The sequence below is a fragment of the Mauremys reevesii genome, linkage group 14 (genome assembly GCF_016161935.1).
Source record: "Mauremys reevesii isolate NIE-2019 linkage group 14, ASM1616193v1, whole genome shotgun sequence".
Taxonomy (NCBI): domain Eukaryota; kingdom Metazoa; phylum Chordata; order Testudines; family Geoemydidae; genus Mauremys; species Mauremys reevesii.
The window spans coordinates 15,039,933-15,062,445 of record NC_052636.1 but is presented as its reverse complement, the minus strand read 5'-3'; the positions used below and the strand labels follow the sequence as shown (position 1 = coordinate 15,062,445).

Here is a 22,513-nt window from a genome sequence, read left to right as displayed (position 1 = left end):
GGTAGATATACTCGGTGGGCGGGCACGCCGGGAGCCACGCCCCCTCCCGCGGCCGCGAGCCAATCAGGGCGCCGTGTTGTCCCTTCCCACGTGGAATGGCGGCCAATCCGCTCGACGGGCGCCCCCTTGGCTAACGTTGCCCCTGCGCGTTACAAGCCCCGCCCCCGGCTCTCATCGTCCCGCCCCGCTGCCGCGGCCGGAGCCAATCAGGGAGCACAACAAAGGCTACGTGAGCCAATCGGAGCGCTCGACTCTCATCCGGCCTAGCTCCCATGGGCCGTGCGGTGGGGTCCTCCGAGCTCGGGGCTGTCCACACAAAGTGCCTGTTAGGGGGATTTCCCCACCACCACCACCCCATTAAACCGTGTCCAGCCGGGCTTCGGGGGCAGGAACCGGGTTAAAAAACCGGCGTCTCATGGGTGGTGTGTGGAAACGGATTTAAAACCCGAGGCCGGTTCAGGCACTGACGTGGACACCTCCCCGTCCAGTTCAGTCCGCCGCCTGGAGAGGGGGAGGGGCGGTGGCTCTGGGTCCATCCCGGCCGGCGCGAGGGGGGGAAACCCCACGCCGCGCCCCGCGTGGACGGTGAATTCAGAGCCCGCTCGTTGTTTTTCACCTCAAATACCAAGCCCCCGCCCAGAGGCAGTGGACAACGGTCACGTGCGCGGGAGGGGCGCAAGGCATGCTGGGAGTTGTAGTTTTTCCCCCCTCCGCCGTGGCGGACTCTGCGCCTGCGCAAACGAATTTCCCCGCCAGGTTGTAAATATATGCTCCCCCCTCCCCTTTGTAGGGGTGGGAAGGAGGAGGTGGGGGCACCACCTGGCCTCCCCCAGTAGTGGACAGGAGGGTAGATCCCTCCCCCCGACCTTTCACCCCGATTAGAAAATGGTGACCTCTGACCCCTGAAAAGGTGGGGGGTCAACTGCCCTGCCTTTGCCGAGTGAACTACGACCTCTGACCCCTGCCCCTTCACCCCAGGGAGGTCACCTGGCTTTTCACGCTCGAGTGAAGGAGCCTGACCTCTGACCCTGCTCACCCGCCGGCCTCTGACCTCTGACCTTTGCAATTTCCCCGACAGCCGCCTCTCCCCATTCATGACCTTCCACCTCCGCCCCAGGGCGGGGCGGGGGATTCCTGACCCGTTCGACCTCTCGCCTCTGACCCCAGGAGCGGTTCCGCTACCTCTCGCACCCTAGTGAAGCGGGGCCGGCTGGAAGATGAACACATTATTGGAGGCACCTGGCCACTCGCACATCACGGTCCCGCTGGCCCCAGCTGGCGTGACCTCAGATGCATGTTGCATGGAAGATCATGCCACTTCGGGCAGGACCTCTCAAAAACAGGCACCCCCTCCATCCAATATCAGAGAAAAACAGATATGGTTTTGTCTTAATACTGGATAGAGAACAAACCCTAGAAAAGCTGCACTGTCCAGCTTAATACCGGACAAGGGGTCTGTCTGCTTACACCTGCCTGGTCTGAGACTAACCGGTCCCAGGATGCACATAGTGTCCCAAAGGTTTTACAGTCTAAAAAGGTAAGACAGGCAAGGGGTGAGAGGGAAAACAGGGCGAGCAGAGAGAGGTGGAACGAAGTGACTTGCCTTAGGTTATATACAAATCTGTATCTCTCTAAGTAATACAATGCTAAGGGCATGGGTCAGGCTGAACATGTGCTTTGCGATTCCTTGATGTAACTGTTGTGTGTATCACATTGAATTAATCAGTAGCTCTGCACATTAGAGTTTTGTGTATTAAATATCACATTTAACATCATCTATAAAACTGATGTAAGATCAAGCTGAGTTACAAAGGGTTTTATGGGCCAGAGATCAGAGGCTATATGTACACCATGGCTGAATCAGGGTCTGTAGACTCAATGTCCCATAAAGTGTGTGTAGGGGGGAGCGGACACCCCGCTCCTGAGATAAGAGGAGTGAGAACAGCTGAGGGAAGCTGGCAGAGTAGCTGACCACAGGTGTGGCCAGCTCAATCAGCTGGCCCTGATAAGAGGGCTGTGAGGGAGGAGCTGGGTCAGAGTCTCACTCCAGCTTTGAGGTGGGAAGGACCTAGTTGCCTGGGAGCACAGGGTACTGGAGACAGGGCAGGAGGAGCTGGGGAGCTCTGCTATCTCCCCAGGCTGAGGCCTTGTTAAAGGCCTAAGGAGGTACTGGGGCTGCAGAGGTGTAGCCTGGAGATAGGCAGCGGCAGCTGGTCCAACCCCCTTGCCAGTGATAAGTGGCTATTACAGACTGCAGTCTGCCCCAGTGAGTGGGGGCTAGATGATGACTGGCAGTCCCCACTGAGGCAAGGGGGGAATGGAGGGTGGGGGGTTCCCCTGGGAGGGAAGACCCAGAGTGTGGGGGTACTGCTGTGGGCAGCACCCCGAGGTAAGGGGCACCAAGGTCTGGGAGAGACACAGGGGCCTGAGGCAGGAAAGACCAGCCAGCCAGCAGGAGGTGCCCTGAGTGCTGGAATCGAGCTAATTCCTGGATGACCAGCAGGAGGCGCCACGCGTCTGCTACAGAACACCATGGCTGAATCGGGGTTTGTGCGCTCAATGTTCCATAAAGCGTAATGTAATGACAGGCTTATTTGGTTTTTAAAACCAAACATGTATTATTAGGATCAAGTACATTATTTCAGGGTAGGGGTGGTTAAATTGCCCCCATACTATACTGGTCAGACCATATATGACCCCTCAAACATTCATATACACAGGTCTATGATATACAAAGCCATTGGGTCTAACATACGTGGGGAGGGAAGTCCCTTTTTCAGGCCCATAAGGTCCAGGGACCTATCTAGATCCATGGGGCTGCATCATATATATGTATATGCATGCCCATGAAGTCCAGACGATAGATGGTTGATCCATATGCAGGCCTGCAGGTTCCATATCTCAATCCACATAGGGCCATGAAGGGTCCATATACAGGCCTGACCCGTACAGAGATCCACACACACAAACCCATAACATAAAGCTGTTTAAAACCCATAATCTATTGGCCTACTCCATATACTGAGCCATAGGGTCCAGGGTCAGTCCATATACAGACCCATAGGGAGATATATATAGATATAGATATATATATGTGTGTGTGTGTAATATAATCCTCCATGAAGTCCATAATCTATAGCTCCAGTCCATATACAGATCCATAGGGTTATATATAACAAATAATAATATAGCCCCCCTATAGGGTCCATAAGCTAAGGTCAGTGCATAGCGAAACCACGTGGTCAGCATGGCTACTTCGTTCCCCTTGAGGCAATGCGCATGCGTAACCCCAGACCCCCCCCCCCGCCTTTGCCAAGACGAGCAAGCGCAATGAGTTCGACCGACGCGCGCGTCCTTTCCCCCCCGCCCCCTTCTGATGGCCGCGCATGCGCACGGAGCCGGCCTCCAGCAAACTTCGTCGCCGCGGAGGCCGGGCGGAGAGGTTGCGCGTGCGCACTGGCGTCTCCCTCGCCCCGAGGGGCCGTTAGGCGCGCGTGAGGCTCGAGGGCGCTTTGAGGAGGGGCGCGCGCGGTGGCGGGGGGAGGGTGCACGCGCGGGGGGCGCAGAAGGAAAAAAGGCGCCAAAGCTGGCCCCATCTGTTGAGGCTCATAGAGAGACCCTAGCTTGGGTCAAACACGCCCCATTTCGGTACCCATTGCCTCCCCATACCCGGTTTACCTCATGAAAAGGCTCAGTTGCCCCTCCCCTTGCATGGCCTGCCTTCCTGCGTCAATATGGTGCCAGGGACCTACGCCAACATGGTGTCGCCAGAGGGCCAATAAACCAAGAGAACCGTGTCTGTGTTACCTCACGAAAAGCGGGCCCGGTCGCCCCTGGCTTGGCAATACCTCTCGTGTCAAAATGGCACCAGGGACCCACGCCAAAATGGCGTTGCGGGATGGCCAGTTAACCAAGAGAACCATGGCTGTTTTACCTCACAAAAAGTTGGCCTGGTCGCCCCCAGCTTGGCGATGCCTCCTGTGTCAATATTGCGCCCCTGCACACAAAACGGGCCAATGTAATCTCACCGGAAGGCCAAAAAAAACTTTATAAAAGGGGGCCCCTGCTTGGTGTTGCTTCCTGTACTAATATGGTGCCCGGATGCTCCTGTGCTAAAAAGTGCCAACATGTTAGACATTGGAGGGCCAAAAACCTAAATGCCCATGTCTATTTTACCTCACAAAAGGTGTTGATATAGGGCCTGGTCGCCTCCCTTGCCTGTTGTATCAATATGGCACCCAGCCCCCACACCAAAACCACACCAATATCATGTCACCCACTGAAGGAACCAAACCCCCAAATGACCACCTCTCTTCTCTCATGAAAGGTGTCGCCGCGGGGCCATGGCATTGCCTCTTGCATCAGTATGATGCCCTGGTCTCTACCATGGCTGCACCAAAAATGGGCCTATTTGCCTCCCCCATCCTGGCCAGAAAAGCGCCAAGATGGTAATGCCGATGGGGCAAAAAGCCTAAAAAATCACATCTATTTTACCTCATAAAAGGTGCCAATGTGGACTTTGTCTGACCATGGTTGCCCAAAATACTCAAAACTCCCTAGTCGTTGTCTCATGGGAGATGTGCGCTTAGGAGGAGAGAAAATGATGCTAGATAGATAGATATGGCACCCCTATTCTTATTAGGGTGTTCAGTGGAAATGGAGTTGAACCTGGGCATGGTTTTCACCCTGTTTAGCACAACGCAACAGCCATGGGATGCCCTGTTGATCCCCCAATTCTGCTTTCGCTCACACTGGTGTACATCTGGAGTCACTCCACTAGAATCAACCGAGGTATACCTGTGTAAAGCAGAGGCCCAGTGTGAGGGGAGAATTGGGCCTAGCAAGCCGTATTAACGCCCATCCCAAACTGAGGATCCGGCCCACAGGGTTTGGCAAATGTTCCATAAGAGGCATGTAAACATTTCATCCTCAGGACATTCCTGTGTGCTAGAGATTGTTAAACATTTAGCTCGCTCGCTATCAATCAGGGCAAACTTTGCGCCAATGTCAGTAGCCCATGCCTCCCCACCCAAGTATATAAACACGTCGTTAATTCCCATTAACTTCTCCGGGGTTTAAGCACATTTTAAGTGTTTTGCTGAATTAGGGCCTTAGATTATGAGCGCTTTGGAAAAGACGCCATCTTTTTGTTACGTGTGTACAGCTAACACAATGAAAAGAACGCACAGTAATGTACTCCTGTGTAAATCCAAAGTAATTCCAGTAAGATGACTACACCTCTTTCTATTTACACTGACATAAGTGTAATAACAGTAGCAATAAATACATTTGTAGGGCAGAGGTGGACTTTGGATTCTAGCAACCAAAGATGCTCTTGAGCCTGCTTCTCATGTATACAAAGTTTCTAGAGTTATAAAGAGACCTTATAGTAGCCCTGAGATTCAGGCCCATTGGCTTTAATTAACATATGATCATTAATTCACTTGGCCACTTTGTGCCATCAGCAAACTGGGAAACAGTTACGTGATGGGAAAGAAAAGAAGGCATTTCTCACACACAACCTGCTTCAATTTAGAAATCAATTCAGTTAATAGATTCACAGATATTAAGTCCAGAAAAGATCATTTTTCATGTAAAGACCACAAGCAATAGAGGAGGTAGTTAAATGGGTGTATGCTTGTCTGGATGCAACCTAAATCTATATGGCCCTTTTAAATCAATTTAAGATTCTGCACTTAAGGGACGGACAAACGGGTGTAACTTGTAGGTGTCCACAAGATCAGAGCTTCAGCGTCAAGTGGTGGGGGTGCTGCATTGTGTTTCTTTCTCGCTTAAATTTTAGCACTTGGGAAGATGATGAAGAAAACGTTTGCCCCTCCGCTGGCAAAACCCCATGTCCTTTCTTTGAGGGAAGGCCCTGAGCATCATGGGAAGAAGGAGGGTGCGAGGGCAAAAGAGGCCATTACCCACCCGCTGAGCCAAGGGACGAGCTACTCGTCCGAAACAAAACTGAAAGAGGGCCATCCAGACACTGATGTGAAGCGGTGGAAGAAATCTAGGGTAGCAAAGGAAGAGGATACGGGCCACGTGCAAGGTCCAGCAACACCCCGAGATGTAGAAAAGAGACCCAAAAGGAACTTAACCAAAGCACCAGCTAAGGTGATTTAACGTCAGAATCTCATAACATGCATAAAAATTTCCTTTCATTAGTTCCTATATAGTTGCATCTCTAAAAACTGGCATATAAAATCTCCCTACACACTCTGTGTGTTAAGCATTAGCTGGATATGCTTAGCTATTTAAAAAGATTATTTGCAATATATTTGAATCCCATCCTATCAACAAACCATTGCCCCTTGAGCCCAAGCACTAGCCTGTATTTGGGGCTTCCTGGGGTTGTTTGCATTAGGATGAGGAAATCAATGCTATGAGACGGGGATGTTTGTTTTGTAATCTGCTGTTACCCCTTTTTGACCCGAGTGGTTAGCCAATTTTCAGTATCTATTGGTTTGCTTCCATTAGGAGGAGCAAGTGATGATGGAGGTGGGTTTTGTTTTGTTTTTATGATGCAATCCTGTTCATTTACAAAGAATGTACAAAGTCCTGTATCCACCTGTTTTCTCACAGTTTCAAGCCTCTTTTCAACCAGCACTCTGCCCCAAAAGCTCCCTCTCCCTCGGCTTTTTCCCGGAGTTGTGCTTCTGGTGCTTTTTCTGCTCTCTCCTTGCCTTCGCTCACAGTTCTCTGGTGTTCTCTCTCACACACACAGCTCCCCCCTGCTTAATTAATTAAGGTGGGCTGTTAACAGCAGGAGAAAAAAAACTTTTTGTAGTGATAATCAGGATGGCTCATTTCCAACAGTTGACAAGAAGGTGTGAGTAACAGTAGGGGGAAAAATTAGCATGGGGAAATAATTTTTACTTTGTGTAATGACCCTTCCACTCCCAGTCTTTATTTAAGTCTAATTTAATGGTGTCCAGTTTGCAAATTAATTCCAATTTCACAGTTTCTCGTTGGAGTCTGTTTTTTGAAGTTTTTTTTGTTGGAGAATTGTGACTTTTAGGTCTGTAATTGAGCGACCAGGGAGGCTGAAGTATTCTCCGACTTGTTTTTGAATGTTATAATTCATTTTGACAACCGTAACATGCTGAGCGTTTTACGTCTGTGCGGGTACCTAGTCTCACAGTCGGGGTCCACCCTCAGAGAAACAACCTACCTGACAAGGGATGCTCTGAGGATTGAAGCATGCAAAGTGCTTCCCGTAGGAAAAGTGCTAAGTCGTTGCGTTAAATGTTAATAATGTTATTTCCCAGGATTTGGAGTGTCTCTCCGTTAATAATAACACCCCGGCTTGAGCCTGAACGTAAATATTAGCAAAGGATGGTGTTATGTAGCCCTAAAAGCAATCTCAGAAGCCCCCACATCATGGAAACTTCTCAGAGGGTGGGGGAGTCCAGGGGCTTAATCCCGAACAGAAGCCCCGTGTAGCGGCTCTGAATTCGCTAAATTAAAAGAACCCTTATTGGAGCTATGTTAGAGTTAAGTCCAGCTGTTACGGGTGATGCCCTTTGCCACTCACTCGGCCCTGCCTGTGCCTCTGTTTCTAGGAGATGTGTCACCTCACTGACTTGCAGTTTGAGGAAATTGTCCAGCGTGTGCTGCAGAAGTCCTTGCAAGAGTGCGTGGGTAAGTCTTCAGGGCCCCTTGAGCAACTCCAGCTCATCACGGGAAACCTCAAATGAGAACAGCTAAATTGGTACCCCGGGAGTATTTATTTGTCTGAGCCAGACATTTTGTAGATATGAATTATTTCCTGCCCCTTTTAACGGGCTACAATATGTCCTCAACGTGCCTGAAAGCTAGAATTTTAGCTTCTTCAGCGGTTTAAAAACATCATGAGTTCTGATCGTGAGCTGGAATAAATTGACATCACTTCTTTGACGGCGCTAGGCTTATTTCTACCAGCTGAGGGTCTGGCCTGGGGCCCAGTTAAGACAATCTTGTTCCCTTGGCATGTCAAAACAAAGGCCACCGTGCCCGAATCACCATGCCATGGCTTTTGTCCACGTGCTGGGGGCATCTCGGCCTGCCAAAGCACATACAGTTTCACGCAAATTAAGTGGACCCTCCCCTCATTTTATGTTGACTCTGAGAAATCATTTCCGTCAGAAACACGGCATCATGAAATTGAGGTTATAGAAAGTGAATTGTCCCCATCCCACAGCATGTTAAGCTTCCTGCTTAAATATTTTGTGGGTGTGTTTTCGATTTTTAGGTCCGCCTTGTGCCTCTGGAGGTATAAAGAAGTAAACACCCCGGTATTGCAGGCTGACTTTGAGTGACGCCAGTCCTGATCTGTGCTAGCAAACATCGCTGGTTATCACCAGTGCATAACTTTCCTAGTTTAGACTTGGCCCGGCTTTCTGCAGGAGAATCACTTGGTAGGAATTCACAGCTTGTGTTGGGCGCAAGATCAGACTGGAGCATCATAATGCTCCCTAAAGCAAATCAATCCTCTTAAAGACTCAAGTGCGTGCTTAACCTGGGGCCTGTGAAACCTTAACGGCCGCATGGCCTAGTGCATAGAGCACCGTCCCAGGACGAGGGGACGTGGCCTGCTTGGGTGACGGTGGGCAAATCGCTTCCCTGCGCTGTGCCTCAGTTTCACCACCTGTAAAGTGGGAAGAATGATACTGACCTCCTTTGTAAAGCACTTTGAGCTCTCTTCTGATGAGTGCTGGATATTATTGATTTGTATTATTATTTAACGGGGCGCCGCAGCGAGTCACTTTGCAGGGTTGCAGCCTGTCTAGCTGAAATGACAGCGTGCAGAAAATCTGTCGGCCCCTGGACATGCATTTCCCTCCGTAGCCCAGTTATTACCTGGATCGACATCCAACCTTTAAATGTGTGACGCCTCATGAGATTATAACCGTCTAGGCACACTTTGAAATGATAAAATGTGTGAGCGCTAATCTCAATTTGCAGAAGAGTCCAAGAGGCCATTTCGCCAGGCAGAAGCTACCGAGGCGGCAGAACCACAAGGTTTAAAGAAGTGAGTGTATATCAGTCCCTGGGCAACCAATCCCCATTATCCTGCAGTATATTGGAGTATGCCTTGCGTTAAGATTGTAGGGCCAGTTACCCTCAGAAATACGTCCTTCAGCCAAAGGGCGAGTTCCCCGCCTTGCGTAAACCGGTGTAACTCCATTGAATCAGATCGCCACCATCGGGGGATCAGGCCCAGCATAAAGCCTATCTATGAGGTGTGTGAACCAAGGTTACACAATATGCTCTTCTCCTCCTTCTAGCTAGTTGTTTCCAAATAGTGCTAGCTGGGCAAACACAGGGGAGGCATCCCTTATCTGTAGCCATGGAAACAGAGGGAAAAGAACCCATGAGGAAGAGTGACAGAGTGTGAACAGTCAGGGGAACAGGGAAGGGAAGGCCAGGGAGGGAGGAAACGACAGGGGGCCTGTTACCTAAAAGAGAGTCTGGAAAAACCAGAGCAGCCGGGAACTTTAACAACTGAGGTTAAAGTGGAAGGAATCCAGAAGCGGACGGTGGACTTTCTGTCCTGCGGCAGTTCTCTTCTGTTCTGTCCAGGGTCTTATCCCACCTTCATATAAAGATAAGGAAAACGGCTCTGCTTTGTGAAGCGTGGCGAGATCTACTGACTGCATACGAGCTAGGTGTTGTTATATTAGTAAGTGACTAACGCTGGTCTCATCCTCTCGCCAGAGGCAGGATCCCATGTGTGCTGGAAGGTCTTGTTTTGGTAGGGTGGTGCAATACCTCCACCCGCTGCTCTGTGTTTCTTTCCAAGAAGGGAGGGAGGGCGGAGCAGTGCTCCTGGGGTTGGGACGGTCCTGACTTCCTGTGGCTGGCTCTGAGAAGACCGGTCGCCCACAGTTCCTGTCCCGCATATCCTGGGCCCAGGCTGTGAAGCAGAAAAGGGCCGCGCCCTCAAACTGGACTCAGTCAGCTCGTAAAATCCTGATCTTTCGACACTCACATTCCTCCCGAATTGGGGGAAAGTGTCAACATTTTGAACCGGTGTTCTGCAAAATCGTGATTCAGATCCACATAGAAACAGGGATGTGAAATGGAGACATGTCGGGTTGACGCCAGCTGCCACAGGGTTTCCAGGGAGTTGTACACACTTTTGGGGGCAGGGGCTGTCTCTCTCACGGTTTGTACACTCTGTGCCTGGCACACAGGAGGCCTGCGGGTCCTGCCACCTTAGACGTAATCGATAGTAATAATGCATATTTCCATTCGTTCTCGTGAATCAGAGCAGCGGTGGGGCTGGGAGGCAGGAATCCTGGGTTCTAGTGCCCAGCTGTTTAGGGAAAGCAGGGGGGAGTTGGGATCAGGATCCCTGGGTCTTATTCAGAGTTCTGGTAGGGTAGTTGGCGCTGGAGGAAATGGGAGTAGGACTCCTGGGTCCTATCCCTGGCTGTGGGAGAGGAGTGGGGTTAGAGCAGCGGGAGGGGGAAGGTTTAGCAGTGAGAACAGAGAACTGGATGTCAGATTTCCCAGATTCCCTTCCTGGCTTTGCCTCTTTCTTCCCTTCTCTGTGACTGTGTTTCAGATAAAATGTCCTCGACGCGCCTTCAGTTAAAATGGCCCGAGCGTCTTGCGATCGCCAGAGGAACCCAAATGTGTCTCGCTGCCATTCGCACGGAGCATGAGGCTGCTCCCGTTCCCATGCCTTGCGTATAAATAAGCCGGCCTCCTCATGTTTGTTTAGCTTATTGACTGGAACCTTTTGCCTTTTGTAACTTCGTTTGTTGCAGGGGAAGCGGGAAGGGGAATGCACCTGCTTTAAAAGCGTAAGATACGCTCTGGCCTCTAGGTGGTGCATGTTCTCTGTAAAAATATTATCCACCCAAAAGGAATGGCTCTAGAAAAAAAACAAAAAGCAGGATATTCAAAGGGGTGCAGAGACCCGATCCCCCTCCCACCCCCTGGGCAAAACGGATGTGAAAAGAGAACTGTTGTCTTCCCACATCTTTTTTGCACCATGTAACTGACTAATATGATCTATCTATAGCTCCATTCCCGCTCATTGGTGTAGGCAGGTGTACTGTCATCTTTAAGATACTCAGGTTCATCTCCTGTTAACAGTGAGTCGAGGGGTCGTCTTTTTGTTGTGTGTTTGTGCAGCCCCAGCAGGTAATCCAAACGATAAATAACAATCATGAATTGATCCTCGCCAATGTTTGTTTTAGGGAGACTTTCGAAACCTCCCGACCTGCAGGGAATTTGGTCCCGCACAGCGATGAGCCGAAAGGAACAGTCTCTGCCGTGGACCTAAAAGATCCTCTGCCCAAAGCAAAGAAACGCAATAAACGTTCTTTAAACAAGATGAGAAAGGAAATGCGTAAGTCTTTTGTGTGTGCAAAGACAGATCGGGCCAATGGTCGGGGCCTTGCCGGGTGAGGGTGAGAAACTGACGAGCCGAGTCAGGTGTTTCTTTGGTGCAATCCTGCTTATTTACCAAGATTGTCTGCAAAGTCTTGTTTCCTTGAACACAGCAGACACACGCAACAGCAGGCAGTTTCCTTAAGCCAGGGCTGAAGTAGGATTTTAGCCCTCTGCACTGGAGTGCGTTTGCCTGGATGGAAGCAGAGATGTGGAGGAGTTTAAGTATGAGAGACGTGTGCTCCAGTACTTGTCACCCAAGAGCAGGCCTGTGACTTTGAGCTGCCATGTGGGAAGACTTCTGCCTTAGCTGCTCGAGCCCAGTGGGGATGCAGAGGGAAGAAAGTAGCTGCTGGAAGGTGACACTCCCCCTGTGCCCCCCGCTGGGATCAGTGACTGAGACAAAGAATAACTCCTCCGCCTGCTGTGTCACAACAGTCTCTGCCCCTACCCGCCCCGTCTGTGTTTTTAAGTCCTGTGTTTTCTCTGTGTCGCTCGTAGATGAGGGCCCGCACGCAAACAAAGAAAGACGTAAGCGTCAGCGGAAAGGAGAGCCGAAGAAAATAGTTCAAGGCTACACCCTGATCGCTGACCAAGAGGAAACGGAGGAAGGAGGAGAAAGCACTTTCAGTGAGCTCAGGCCTGTGTTTCTGAAAGTTTAACGCGGGGAGAAGAGGGGCTGAGAGGGAAACCTGGGTGTAAATTGAAGAAACCTGGCGACTTCCAGCACTTAATTTGGTACTGGCCCCACACCTTCCAAAACCACGGGGAGGCCTTGTCTACACTCAAGACAATTAATCTGGATTAATTAAAGGTGTGAATTTAAACCGGATGATGTAAGAATGTTCCTGTTCAGCATAAAAATGGCCTTCGTAGTTTAATAACCCCAAGTTTAGAAATCAGTAGCTCTCAAGGCACATCGCACTCTTTGATGTGTTTATCCTCACAGCAGCTCTGTGGGGGAGGCTATCCCCATGGTACAGGTGGGAAACTGAGGCACGGAGAGGCAGCTTGTGGCACTGCAGAAAACTGACAGGTTTCGTAGGTTGCAAGGCCAGGAAGGACCTCTGTGATCATGTAGTCTGCCACACGGGGCTTAGTCCGGGCTAGCTCATCCGAGATAGTTCTGTCAAATTAGGGATGCCCGTAAATCACCCTGTGTAGTGATGGTGAGATTAACTACATTGCGGCCGGTTCCTTATCTTTGACGTCTGATTTCGGAGCCTCCAGTTTGTGCAGGGCGCTAGTAGTGGGCCTGCAGCTGCTGTGTGTTTGTGTTGCTGTGCTGTAGATCAGTGCGTGGTGTGGGTCCAGTGTTCTTATCCCAGCTGTGAGAAATGGCGGCGTCTTAGCAGCGATACAGATCCCTCTGTTCTTCCCGAAGACTGGACTTGCAGCCAAAACACAGGTAAACAGGAGAGCGGCCTCTAGGTCACCAGCTCAAATCTAGCCCACGCTGCTAGTGATTATTTGATTGGTTGTCAGGGGGAACCAGTTTGTTAGCTTCAGTCTAAATTCTAAAGCACAAGTGTCCTTGTCACAAAAATCCTCCACAGTAGGGCCTAGAAAGCAGCTTTTCCAGGCCATTCTCCCGTTTAGTCACACAAACAAGGGCCGTTTAGGGCTGGATTTTCCACAAAAGCTCTCCTTCCCGCTGGCCTGAGAGCTTTGGAAACCCGTTGGAAATAGGTTTCGCTCTCTTTTGAAAACCCAGCCCTGGTTGCAAGAGCTGAGAAGTCCTGAAATTTGTCCTGGTTGGTGCTGAGGCTTTAGATCCAACCTGATTGCAATTCTGAGGCAAAAATCACCTTTCCGTTGCTCCTGCTCCGACAGGCCAGGAGGATTTCTCCTCTAAGTGTCCTGGCATTCACAATTAGCAAATCCTTCATTGGCTTCAGTGCAGCCAGCAATGCCGACTTACACTAGCTGAGGATAAACAGATACACAGACTTTTTAGGGGCCATTCCGAGCACAGAGTCTGACTTCCTGACTTCACCAAAGATTCCTGCATAACTTCTGTTTGAGCTATCGCAGGTCTTTGAGAAAGACAGCCAGTCTTCATTTAAAGCCTCCGAATGCTGGAAAATCCACCTGTCTGCTAGATGAAAAAAGCTGTCTCGTATTAGAAACCTTTTCCCCATGCAGGTGCTTACAGACTCTGATGAAGTCACGTCTTAACCTGCTCCTTCAACTAAACAGATTGAGTTTCTTTAGTCTCTCATTGCGAGGCAGATTTCATTTCGGCAAGGTTGAACGCTTCGTTCCGGCGTTACCAGTTTGACTTTTGTATTATGTTATATTACATTATCTTAGATTAGATGAATCGAAACAAAACGATAGGGTAAGGTTGAAATGAAATCTTTCATTTCACGAAAAATTCTGAGATTTCTACTTCGCGCCCCCAACGCGAGATTAAACAAAATGTCACAATTCTCAGAATTTCCCCGGGGGAGGCTATTTCCCGCTCAGCTGTGACGGTTGACGCGGTTTGTTTGTTGCAGACCCGCAGTACAAAAGCTGCGTTGTACCCGAGGAGACGTGGTCGGGCTCTGAAAACGAGGTCGTCTATGCTACCTACGTGCCTGGGTCGATCATATGGGCCAAACAGTTTGGCTATCCATGGTAGGTGTCGCCGCCGTGTGCCTCAGTTTCTCCTCCCAGCCTTTGGCTAGTTAGATGGTCAGCTCTTGGGTTAGTGACTGCCCGGCACAATGGGATCCCTGATCTCAGTTTAAAAGAACACGGTGGCACCATTGGCGATCGGGCGCTGCACCAACAGGTAGTGAGAGACAGTCCCTGCCCCAGCAAGCTCACAGGCTCAATAAATAAGACAAGCCCAGGGTTATTTTTCTGAACGGGGAAGAGCTGAGGCCTAGAGACATTGGGGCTCTTACTCGGGTGTTTCCCTTATCCCGGCTCCCGTCCGCACACACAGTGGTGCTTTTGAATCTGGCCTGGCTGTGTGCTCAGAAGGACAGACGGGTTCGCGTTCGCCCACAATTCGCTGGGGACGAATCGTGGAGTGGCTCAGCTTACTGGCGTGTTAAGGCCCGTGAGATGCGCCCCCGAAGTCCTGGCGACACACGGGGCATCTCAGCACCGGTGAGAACTCAGCACCTCGGATACGGCTCTGCAGGGTGGCTGCTCACTCAGGCTAACTCTGCCGTGAAGACAGACCCCGGATGGCTCCCACCCAGAGTCTGAGGCAGAGCTGTGAGTCAACGGGTGAGTCCCATGGCAGTACCTTTCCAAATCCCTCCCTCCCACGGCCTCTGGTGTTACACAGGGAACTACTGGTGCCGCTGGCCTCTGCGTCAGACATAAAACCAAAGATCACATCTACACTTCACAAGTAAAATTCCCACTGCTCGTTCCGTTCTGCTTCCCCAAATTCGCCCTTCCAATGTCAATGGGATATGAAACTCTTTCTTCATCTCCCACCCCAAAGTGCTAAGCCGTGTTGCTGTGCACCATTTATCTGCTGCTGTGCACCACCTCAGAGGTGGCTGCATCTCAGCACTTGGTGAGGGATACCACCATCCTGCCCAGAGGCAGTTGCATCTCAGGACTGGATGAGGGTTCCCTGTATCGCCGTTCTGACCGAGAGGCGGCTGCATCTCAGCGCCAGGCGAGGGATCTCTGTATAAACAGCTGCCCCACCCCAGAGGTGGCTGCATCTCGGTGAAGGATCCCTGTATAAACAGCTGCCTCATTCCACCCCAGAGGTGGCTGCATCTCAACAGTGGGGGAAGTGATACCCGTGTAATATGTGTATACCAGAGGCTGGGAATACAAGCTGCAGTGCAGAAGGCCTGGCCCGCCTCCCACATGATCTTGTTTTATTCCACGCCGATGGGATCAAAGAGATGCCAGCGAAAAACTCTCCAGTGGAGACTGGCGTGCTGGGGTCTTCACAACAGCTGACTGCTGGAATCCCTCGCTGCGCCGTCCAAGTGTCCCCTGGCCTTTCTGGGCACTCTGCAGCCGCAGCTGCCGTCTTCAGCTGAAAAACACAGACACAGAGGCCTCGTCCCCTGACGGGAAGCTGGCAAATCTCAGTCGCTCAGCATAGGCTCCCCCAGGTGCTTTGCCCCCGCAGGGAGATGCATGCAGGGAGACCCATGCACGGGCCGGCGTTCGCCTGAAATTTAAGGGCACTGTGCTTAAAAGACAATCGATTCTTACACAAGCTAGACGGGGAACAGCTCCCAGTTCCTCTCCCGTCGCTGTTAGCGGGAGTTTTGCCAGGCCCGTGAATTTAAAGATTTTATGATGGCAGACGGCTATTAAAACCTCAGGACCTCAGCAACAAGAAGGCTGAGGCTATACTTACATTTTTCCAGCACAGGGATGTCGAATAGGGGTGTGATTTATTTATTTTTTTTAGCCGACCGAGCTATGCCAGGGAAGGGCCTGGGCTGTACTGAAAAGTTACATCAGCATGGCTGCTTTGGTCAGGGGTGTGAAAAAGCCTAGCGTAGACGCAGCTGTGACCGTTAAGATAGGCCTGATCTACACTAGAAAATTAGGTCGGCTTAACTGCGTCAGTCGGGGCAGTTGTGCCGCTGTAGCGTGTGAAGTGTAGACATGCCAATAGCTAACTTCGTTTGGGGAGGTGATGTTCCGACAGCAACAGAAATCCCCCCTTTGTCAGCAGGGGCGGCTCTGGGTATTTTGCTGCCCCAAGCACGTCAGTCAGGTGGCTTTCGGCGGCGTGCCTGCGGGAGGTCTGCCAGTCCCGTGCCTTCGGCCAGGGCCGCCCAGATGGGGGGGGGGGCAAGTGGGGCAATTTTCCCCAGGCCCCGCAGGGGCCCCCAGGAGAGTTTTTCAGGGCCTCTGGAGCAGGGTCCTTCAATTGCTCTGGGGGCCCCGGAAAACTCTCGCGGGGCCCGGGCCCCCGGAGCTTCTTCCGCTCCGGGTCTTCGGTGGCAATTTGGCGGCAGGGGGGGTCCTTCCGCTCTGGGACCCACCGCCGAAGTGCCCCGAAAACCTGTGGCGGGGGGTCCTTCCTCCCCGGGATCTGCCGCCGAAGACTCCAGGCCCCCTGAATCCTCTGGGCGGCCCTGCCTTTGGCGTACCCGCTGCCGAATTGCCACCAAAGCTGCGGGACCAACAGACCTCCCGCAGGCATGCCGCCGAAGGCAGCCTGACTGCCGCCCTCACAGCAACCGGCAGGCCGCCCCCCGTGTCTTGCCACCTCAGGCACACGCTCGCTGCGCTGGTGCCTGGAGCCGCCCCTGTTTGTCAGGATAGGCTCCGTCCGCCTCCAGGCTTCTGTCAGGATAGTTTCTGTAATGCAGACCTATCCAAAGCCTTCATGTAACATAATTCTACTGGGATAACCATGCCTGTACCAGGACAGGGGAACCGACATAAGCTTTATTGGCGTAAGTGCTTTTGCTGTGATACAACTGCGTTCACAGTAGAGGGTTTGCCAGCACAGCTATACTGGGATAGCTAAACCCGCCAACGAGGCCTTTTGAAACAGAACGACATCCCAGAAATGTGCACCGTCCACTCAGAGATTCATAGGTTCAGAGGCAAGAAGAAACAGTTGTGATCATCTGGTCTGGCCTGCTGTATTACACCGGCCATGGGACTTCCCCCGAAATAATTCAGAGATTTAGGGCTTGTCTTCACTACCAAGAGGTGGAAGATATGTCAGCGGGAGACACTGCTTTAAGTCAATGTAACTTACATCGTTCGGGGGGGGGGGGGAAGAATGTGTGTGGTTTTTTCGCACCCCTGAGCAATGTAAGGGCTGCGTGTATCTATCTCGTTCCCTTCCTCACATTTTATTCCACTGCATCCTGCTCTTCTAAGGATCCTTGATTTCAGGGATGGACGGAGCAGGTTGACTGGACAGTGCTCTAAACGTTGGTACCACGTAAAGCAACTCCCACCTTTTTGTGTGTTAACCTCTCGGAGGAAATCAGAAAATTAATGGCCCGACTCGAACTGCTGTTCCCCTTTTCTTGTGCACACAGGTGGCCTGCCATGGTGGAGTGTGACCCTGACATGGGGGAGTATTTCCTCTTTTCATCCCGGCTGGATTCTCTTCCTGTAAGCGGTATTGTATTTTACACCAGAAGGTCACACACTTTGTGAACTCATTACACCCACCAGAGGGGGCTGTTCCTCCCACAAGCCCCCTGTGTGCCACCCTCCCATCCCCTTCTATGTTGGGGACTCCCTACACCTCCCCATCCCCATGCCAGGAGCTGGGTGTGCCCCCCATTCTCCTTACCCCTGTCCCCATCTCCCCTCCCAATGGCAGGGCTCTGTGTGTACGGAGTCACCGGGCGATGCTCTGGAACTACCTCATGTGAAGCCAGGCAGGACTCTGGGCGAGCCTCCTCTCTCGGCGCAGACTGGCTCCAGGGCAAGAAGCTTACGCAGCTTCGGCCTTCCTGGGTCTGACCTCGGAGCATTCAGCTTCCCCCAGCAAGTCCGCCCAGGCGGGGTTCTGGGGAAGCCAGAGGGTCCTGCCCCCCAACTCCGCAGTCAGACGTGACTCTCAGCCAGCCAGTAAAACAGAAGGTTTATTAGACGACAGGAACACAGAGTTTGTAGGTACAGAAAACAGGACTCCTCGGTCAGGTCTGTCTTGGGGCCAGGGAGGCCAGAGCCCCGTCTGGCCCCCCTCCATTTCCCCAGCCAGCTCCAAACCGAAACTCTCCAGCCCCTCCTCTGGCCTTTGTCTCTGTCCCGGGCTAGGAGGCCACCTGATCTCTTTGTTCTCCAACCCCTTCAGCTGGCACCTTTGCAGTGGAGGGTCCCAGGCCATCAGTTGCCAGGAGACAAAGTGTCGGGCATTCTCTGTGGATTTAGCAGGGACACCTCACCCCCCGTGTCTGTCTCTAGGAGTTAATGTAACAATCTGACCCAAAGTTAATTCAGTCCTGTCCATTTCTCTTTTCAGTCCAAGTACCATGTGACGTTTTTCGGCCAATCTGTCAGCCGCGCCTGGATCTCTGCGACCATGCTGAGGAACTTCCATGAGTTTTCCACAGAGAGCCTGGGTTTGGTAAATAGTGGGTTCCCCCAAGGATCTGCACTGGGACCGGTGCTGTTCAACACATTCGTAAATTATCTGGAAAAAGGGGGGTGAACAGTGAGGTGGCAAAATTTGCAGATGATGCAAAATTACTGAAAATAGTTAAGTCCAAAGCAGACTGCGAAGAGTTACAAAGGGATCTCATTAAACTATGGCAGACAAAATTCAGTGTTGATAAGTACAAATTAATGCACATTGGAAAAAATAATCCCAACTACATGTACCAAAACGATGGGGCGTAAATCAGTTTGTTCACACTCAAGAAAGGGATCTGGTATTCATCGTGGATAGTTCTCTGAAAACATCTGCTCGATGGGCAGCAGCAGTCGAAAAAGCGAACAATGTTAGGAACCATTAGGAAAGGGAGAGATAACAAGACAGAAGATTTTGTAGTGAATCCATGGTACACCCATATCTTGAATACTGCATGCAGATCTGGTCACCCCAGCTCAAAAAAGATATCTTAGAATTGGAAAAGAGGCACAGAAGGGCAACAGAAGGGATTAGGGGTATGGAACAGCTTCTGAATGAGGAGAGATTAAAAAGCCTGGGACTCTATCACATCTATTCTTGGTCGTCTCTTTTCTAGAGGTCTATAAAACCATGAATGGTGTGGAGCAAATGAATAGGGAAGTGTTATTTTCCCCTTTGCATAACACAAGAACTAGAAGTGACCCAATGAAATTAATAGGTAGCAGGTTTAAAGCAACCAAAGGGAAGTATTTCTTCACATGATACACAGACAACCTGTGGAACTCCTTGCCAGGCGATGTTGTGAAGGCCAAAAGTATAACTGGCTTCCAAAAAGCAACAGATAAGTCCCTGGAGGATAGGTCCATCAATGGCTATTAGCGAAAATGGTCAGGGCCACAACCCCATGCTCTGAGCGTCTGTAAACCTCCTCCAGAAGCTGGGGCTGGATGACAGGGGGTGGATCACTTGAAATTCCAGTCCCGTATCCAAGGCCAGATGGCCCAGGTTCTCACCACACCACAGCAATGTTTTAAGGTGGTGCCAGGTCCAGGAGGCAGTCGATTATGGAACTGGTGTATCCAAATGGATTAATGGATCATCTGACCAGATCCTTCAGTTGGGACCAGGCTTGGTCTCTCAACACAAACATTCTGGCCTGAGTGTTTCACGTAGGAGGTTTTCCGTCCGTGGACCTATTTGCAACCTGACAGAACAGGTGATGTCCCTGTGATGGTTCTAGGCTACCCAGGACTAGGAGTCACTGTCTTCCCCCCTCGCCCTAGCTCCAGCAAGAGGGAGACTGGGTGTCCTCTCCCTGACACAGCAGGTCTGTTAGCTGCCCAACAGTCTCCTCTTCCTTTTCCTTTGCCTTGCAGGTTAACAACAGGTGCACTCCCGTCCCCATGCCCTTCAGAGCATTCCCCTGTAGCGTCCAGCCCTCATACTCCCCGAAACACCAGCTTGTTTGATTCAACTCAGGCTGGCCTTGTAAAATACCGCAGCACGGAGATATATTTACAGTGAAACCAATCGTAAGTGTATTACCAAAGATCAAGATTTAAGAGATAGCGAGCGAGGATAATGGAAACAGAAGGGTTACATCTAAAATAAAACTGTAACATGGTTCTTGAGACGAAACAGGCTAAATTGGTTTATCTTACCCAAATATCCTTTGCAGCATTGCAACCAAGCCTGGCTGAGATCCCATTTTCATGAATGTAATCACACTGCCTGATCACATCCTAGGTGTAGGATAAAGTGGTGTCTCCCTTGGCTTCTCCTTATATTCTCCAAAGTGCGTTGTTAGTACCTCAGAGTCGGGATGATCTCGAGTGTGCTGCCTACCGGCCGCGTTCACATGCCCCTGCTGACTTCATGTGTAAATGGCGCCTCATCATGTTAACTTATAATGCTTATTTTACGTGGGGATTGACAGAGACAGGTAGAATAAACATCCTTTGTCTGGAGAAACCTGCCTTAACATGGACTTTGGGAACTCATTTTTCGCATACATAACTCCTTACATAATATTTGTATGTGCATTTCACAATGATGCAAATGACCCTGCCTTTCATTTAAGACCTTGCATGACCTTGGCTTGCCTTTAAGACCTTACATAATATTCTTTGGTGGCTCAGAATGTACAGGCTAGCATCAGGATATTCTTGTCACCTCCTTGCCAGTTAGCATCGTCCCCATTCCTGCTCCAGAATATCTCACAGCCCTGGATCGATACTGGACACTTTCCTATTTCCGTGGGACAAGGACCGCTTGTATTTTTTCTCACCAGTGCTCCTGATGGTCATTATCAAACTCAAGCAAGAGCACAGCCAAATAATCCGTATAGCTCCTGCTTGGTGGAGACAGACGTGTTCAGACCTTCGCAATCTGTCCTTACTGTCACCAGCGGCCAAAGACCTCCTGACGCAGAACCGTGGATGAGTGTTGCACCGAAAACTTCAGCTGTTGCACCTCACAGCATGGTTCATCAGTGGTTGTGTGTAGGGGAAACCCATTTCTCAACAGCCAGAACAATCCTCTTAACAGTAGGAAACCTTCCACAGGAACTACTTACAAAGCGTTTCTCCATTTGGATGGGTCTCCATCATGTGTCTCCAACTCAGGCTAACGTTCACACAACCCTGGACCATCTTTTGCAAATTAAGTAGTCGGGTTTAACGCTCAACTCTGTTAACATGTGTCTGGCGACCATTTTGGCTTTTCATCCTCAAATAGATGCCAAGGCTGTTTTTTCCTCACCTGATCGCAATCAGATCCTTGAAAGGTCTCGATAGATTATTCCCGGTGGTCAGAGAACCAACACCATCTTGGAACTTGACTTTGATCTTGTCTGCTGTTATGGACCCTCCTACGCACCGTGCTCTTTTCTGCACCTATCAGCAACAGTCACATTTTTAGTGGCCAATAGACTAGATGTGTTGGTCACGGATCCACCGTACACAGTTTTCTACAAGGACAAAGTCCAGCTTAGGCTGCACCCCAAATTCCTCTCCAAGGTGGCCTCTGACTTCAGTCTGTCCACCTTCCAAGTCTTTCCAAAGCCGCATACCACCAGGGATAAGAGAAGAACCTCTCAGACTCAGTGTTTCTCGCACGTTGGCTTTCTACCTGGACAGGACAAAGCCTTCCTGGCATCTTCCCATCTCTTCATGTCACACATGGAACGCATGAGGCACGTCGTCTGATAACTCGGGGATTCTCCATGTGGATCCCCAGCTGCATCACCGTGGGAGTAACGCCTCCTGATAGACTCACGGCGCCCTCCGACAGAGCAACCCCAGCCTCGGCAGCCTTTCTGGCACACCTCTCAATTGTGGACGTTTGTCAATCCACACTCTCACCAGACATCACTCGCTGTCGGCCGCGTCGAGGCAAATGTGGACAAGGCAGTCCTGCTGTCCCTCTTCCGAGGAGACTCCAAGTCCCTCCTCCTGGCGTATCCGATCAGGAAACAGCTACCGTGTCACGGACTCAAAGAAATAAAAACAGCTACCTCCTACCTTCTGATGACCGTTGGCTCTTTGGGCTGGACTGCACACGTCCATTGCACAACTCACCTTCCTTAGCCAATGCGTCGGCATCTGCTACTGAGTTTTGGTGTGAAGGAACTGGAGGAGGGATGGGGCGTCTCTGCGGTTTATACCCTCACTCACAGCTTAAGTAGTTGGCATTGGCCGGGGATGCCCCTACCGGCACCGCTGGGGAAAACTCTCCGGCACTGATGCATGAGGCCCACGCACACTCGCAGCCATGGATCACACGCAAGACTCTTTTCTGCCCCTTTTCCCCACCCCCTCCATTTTTTACGGCTTTGGTCTATTTTTTCAGTCCTTTTAAAAACCAGCTGGTGCTTAGCTGTTTAGGAAATGTGCTTCCTCTTGATTTCTAGATAAGGCAAGGGTGTCAGTTTGCGGTCCTGTGATTCATCGTGCCCATGGCCTTTGGGTCAGCAGGACTTGCTGGCGCTCTGGCTTCAATTTCTTTCTTTGTCTAGATGGTCCGCTCTTTGGCATAGGGGCTGTTTCTCGTTCTCTGAGCCGTGCCCAGCACACTGGGGCCTCAATCCCTGAGTGG

General features: G+C 50.9%; 1 protein-coding gene across 5 annotated transcripts in view; it reads left to right on the top strand.

Moving 5' to 3' along the window:
• Nucleotides 1-3,377: 3,377 nt before the first annotated feature.
• The window catches only part of ZCWPW1 (zinc finger CW-type and PWWP domain containing 1), a 29,762-nt gene continuing 10,626 nt past the window's right edge, over nt 3,378-22,513 (top strand). The window contains exons 1-11 of one of the 5 annotated variants that reach the window (XM_039499885.1): nt 3,478-3,494; nt 4,695-4,791; nt 5,804-6,120; nt 7,569-7,647; nt 8,950-9,016; nt 11,196-11,347; nt 11,890-12,018; nt 12,680-12,796; nt 13,890-14,010; nt 17,376-17,451; nt 18,311-18,415. In XM_039499885.1, coding sequence (XP_039355819.1) covers nt 4,710-4,791; nt 5,804-6,120; nt 7,569-7,647; nt 8,950-9,016; nt 11,196-11,347; nt 11,890-12,018; nt 12,680-12,796; nt 13,890-14,010; nt 17,376-17,451; nt 18,311-18,415 — 1,245 coding nt within the window. In that variant the 5' untranslated portion in view covers nt 3,478-3,494; nt 4,695-4,709. Of the gene's footprint in view, nt 3,495-3,544; nt 3,649-3,690; nt 4,792-5,803; nt 6,121-7,568; nt 7,648-8,949; nt 9,017-11,195; nt 11,348-11,889; nt 12,019-12,679; nt 12,797-13,889; nt 14,011-17,375; nt 17,452-18,310; nt 18,416-22,513 lie in introns of those variants that run through there. The other 4 variants (XM_039499884.1, XM_039499888.1, XM_039499887.1 and 1 more) reach the window with 4 other exon arrangements.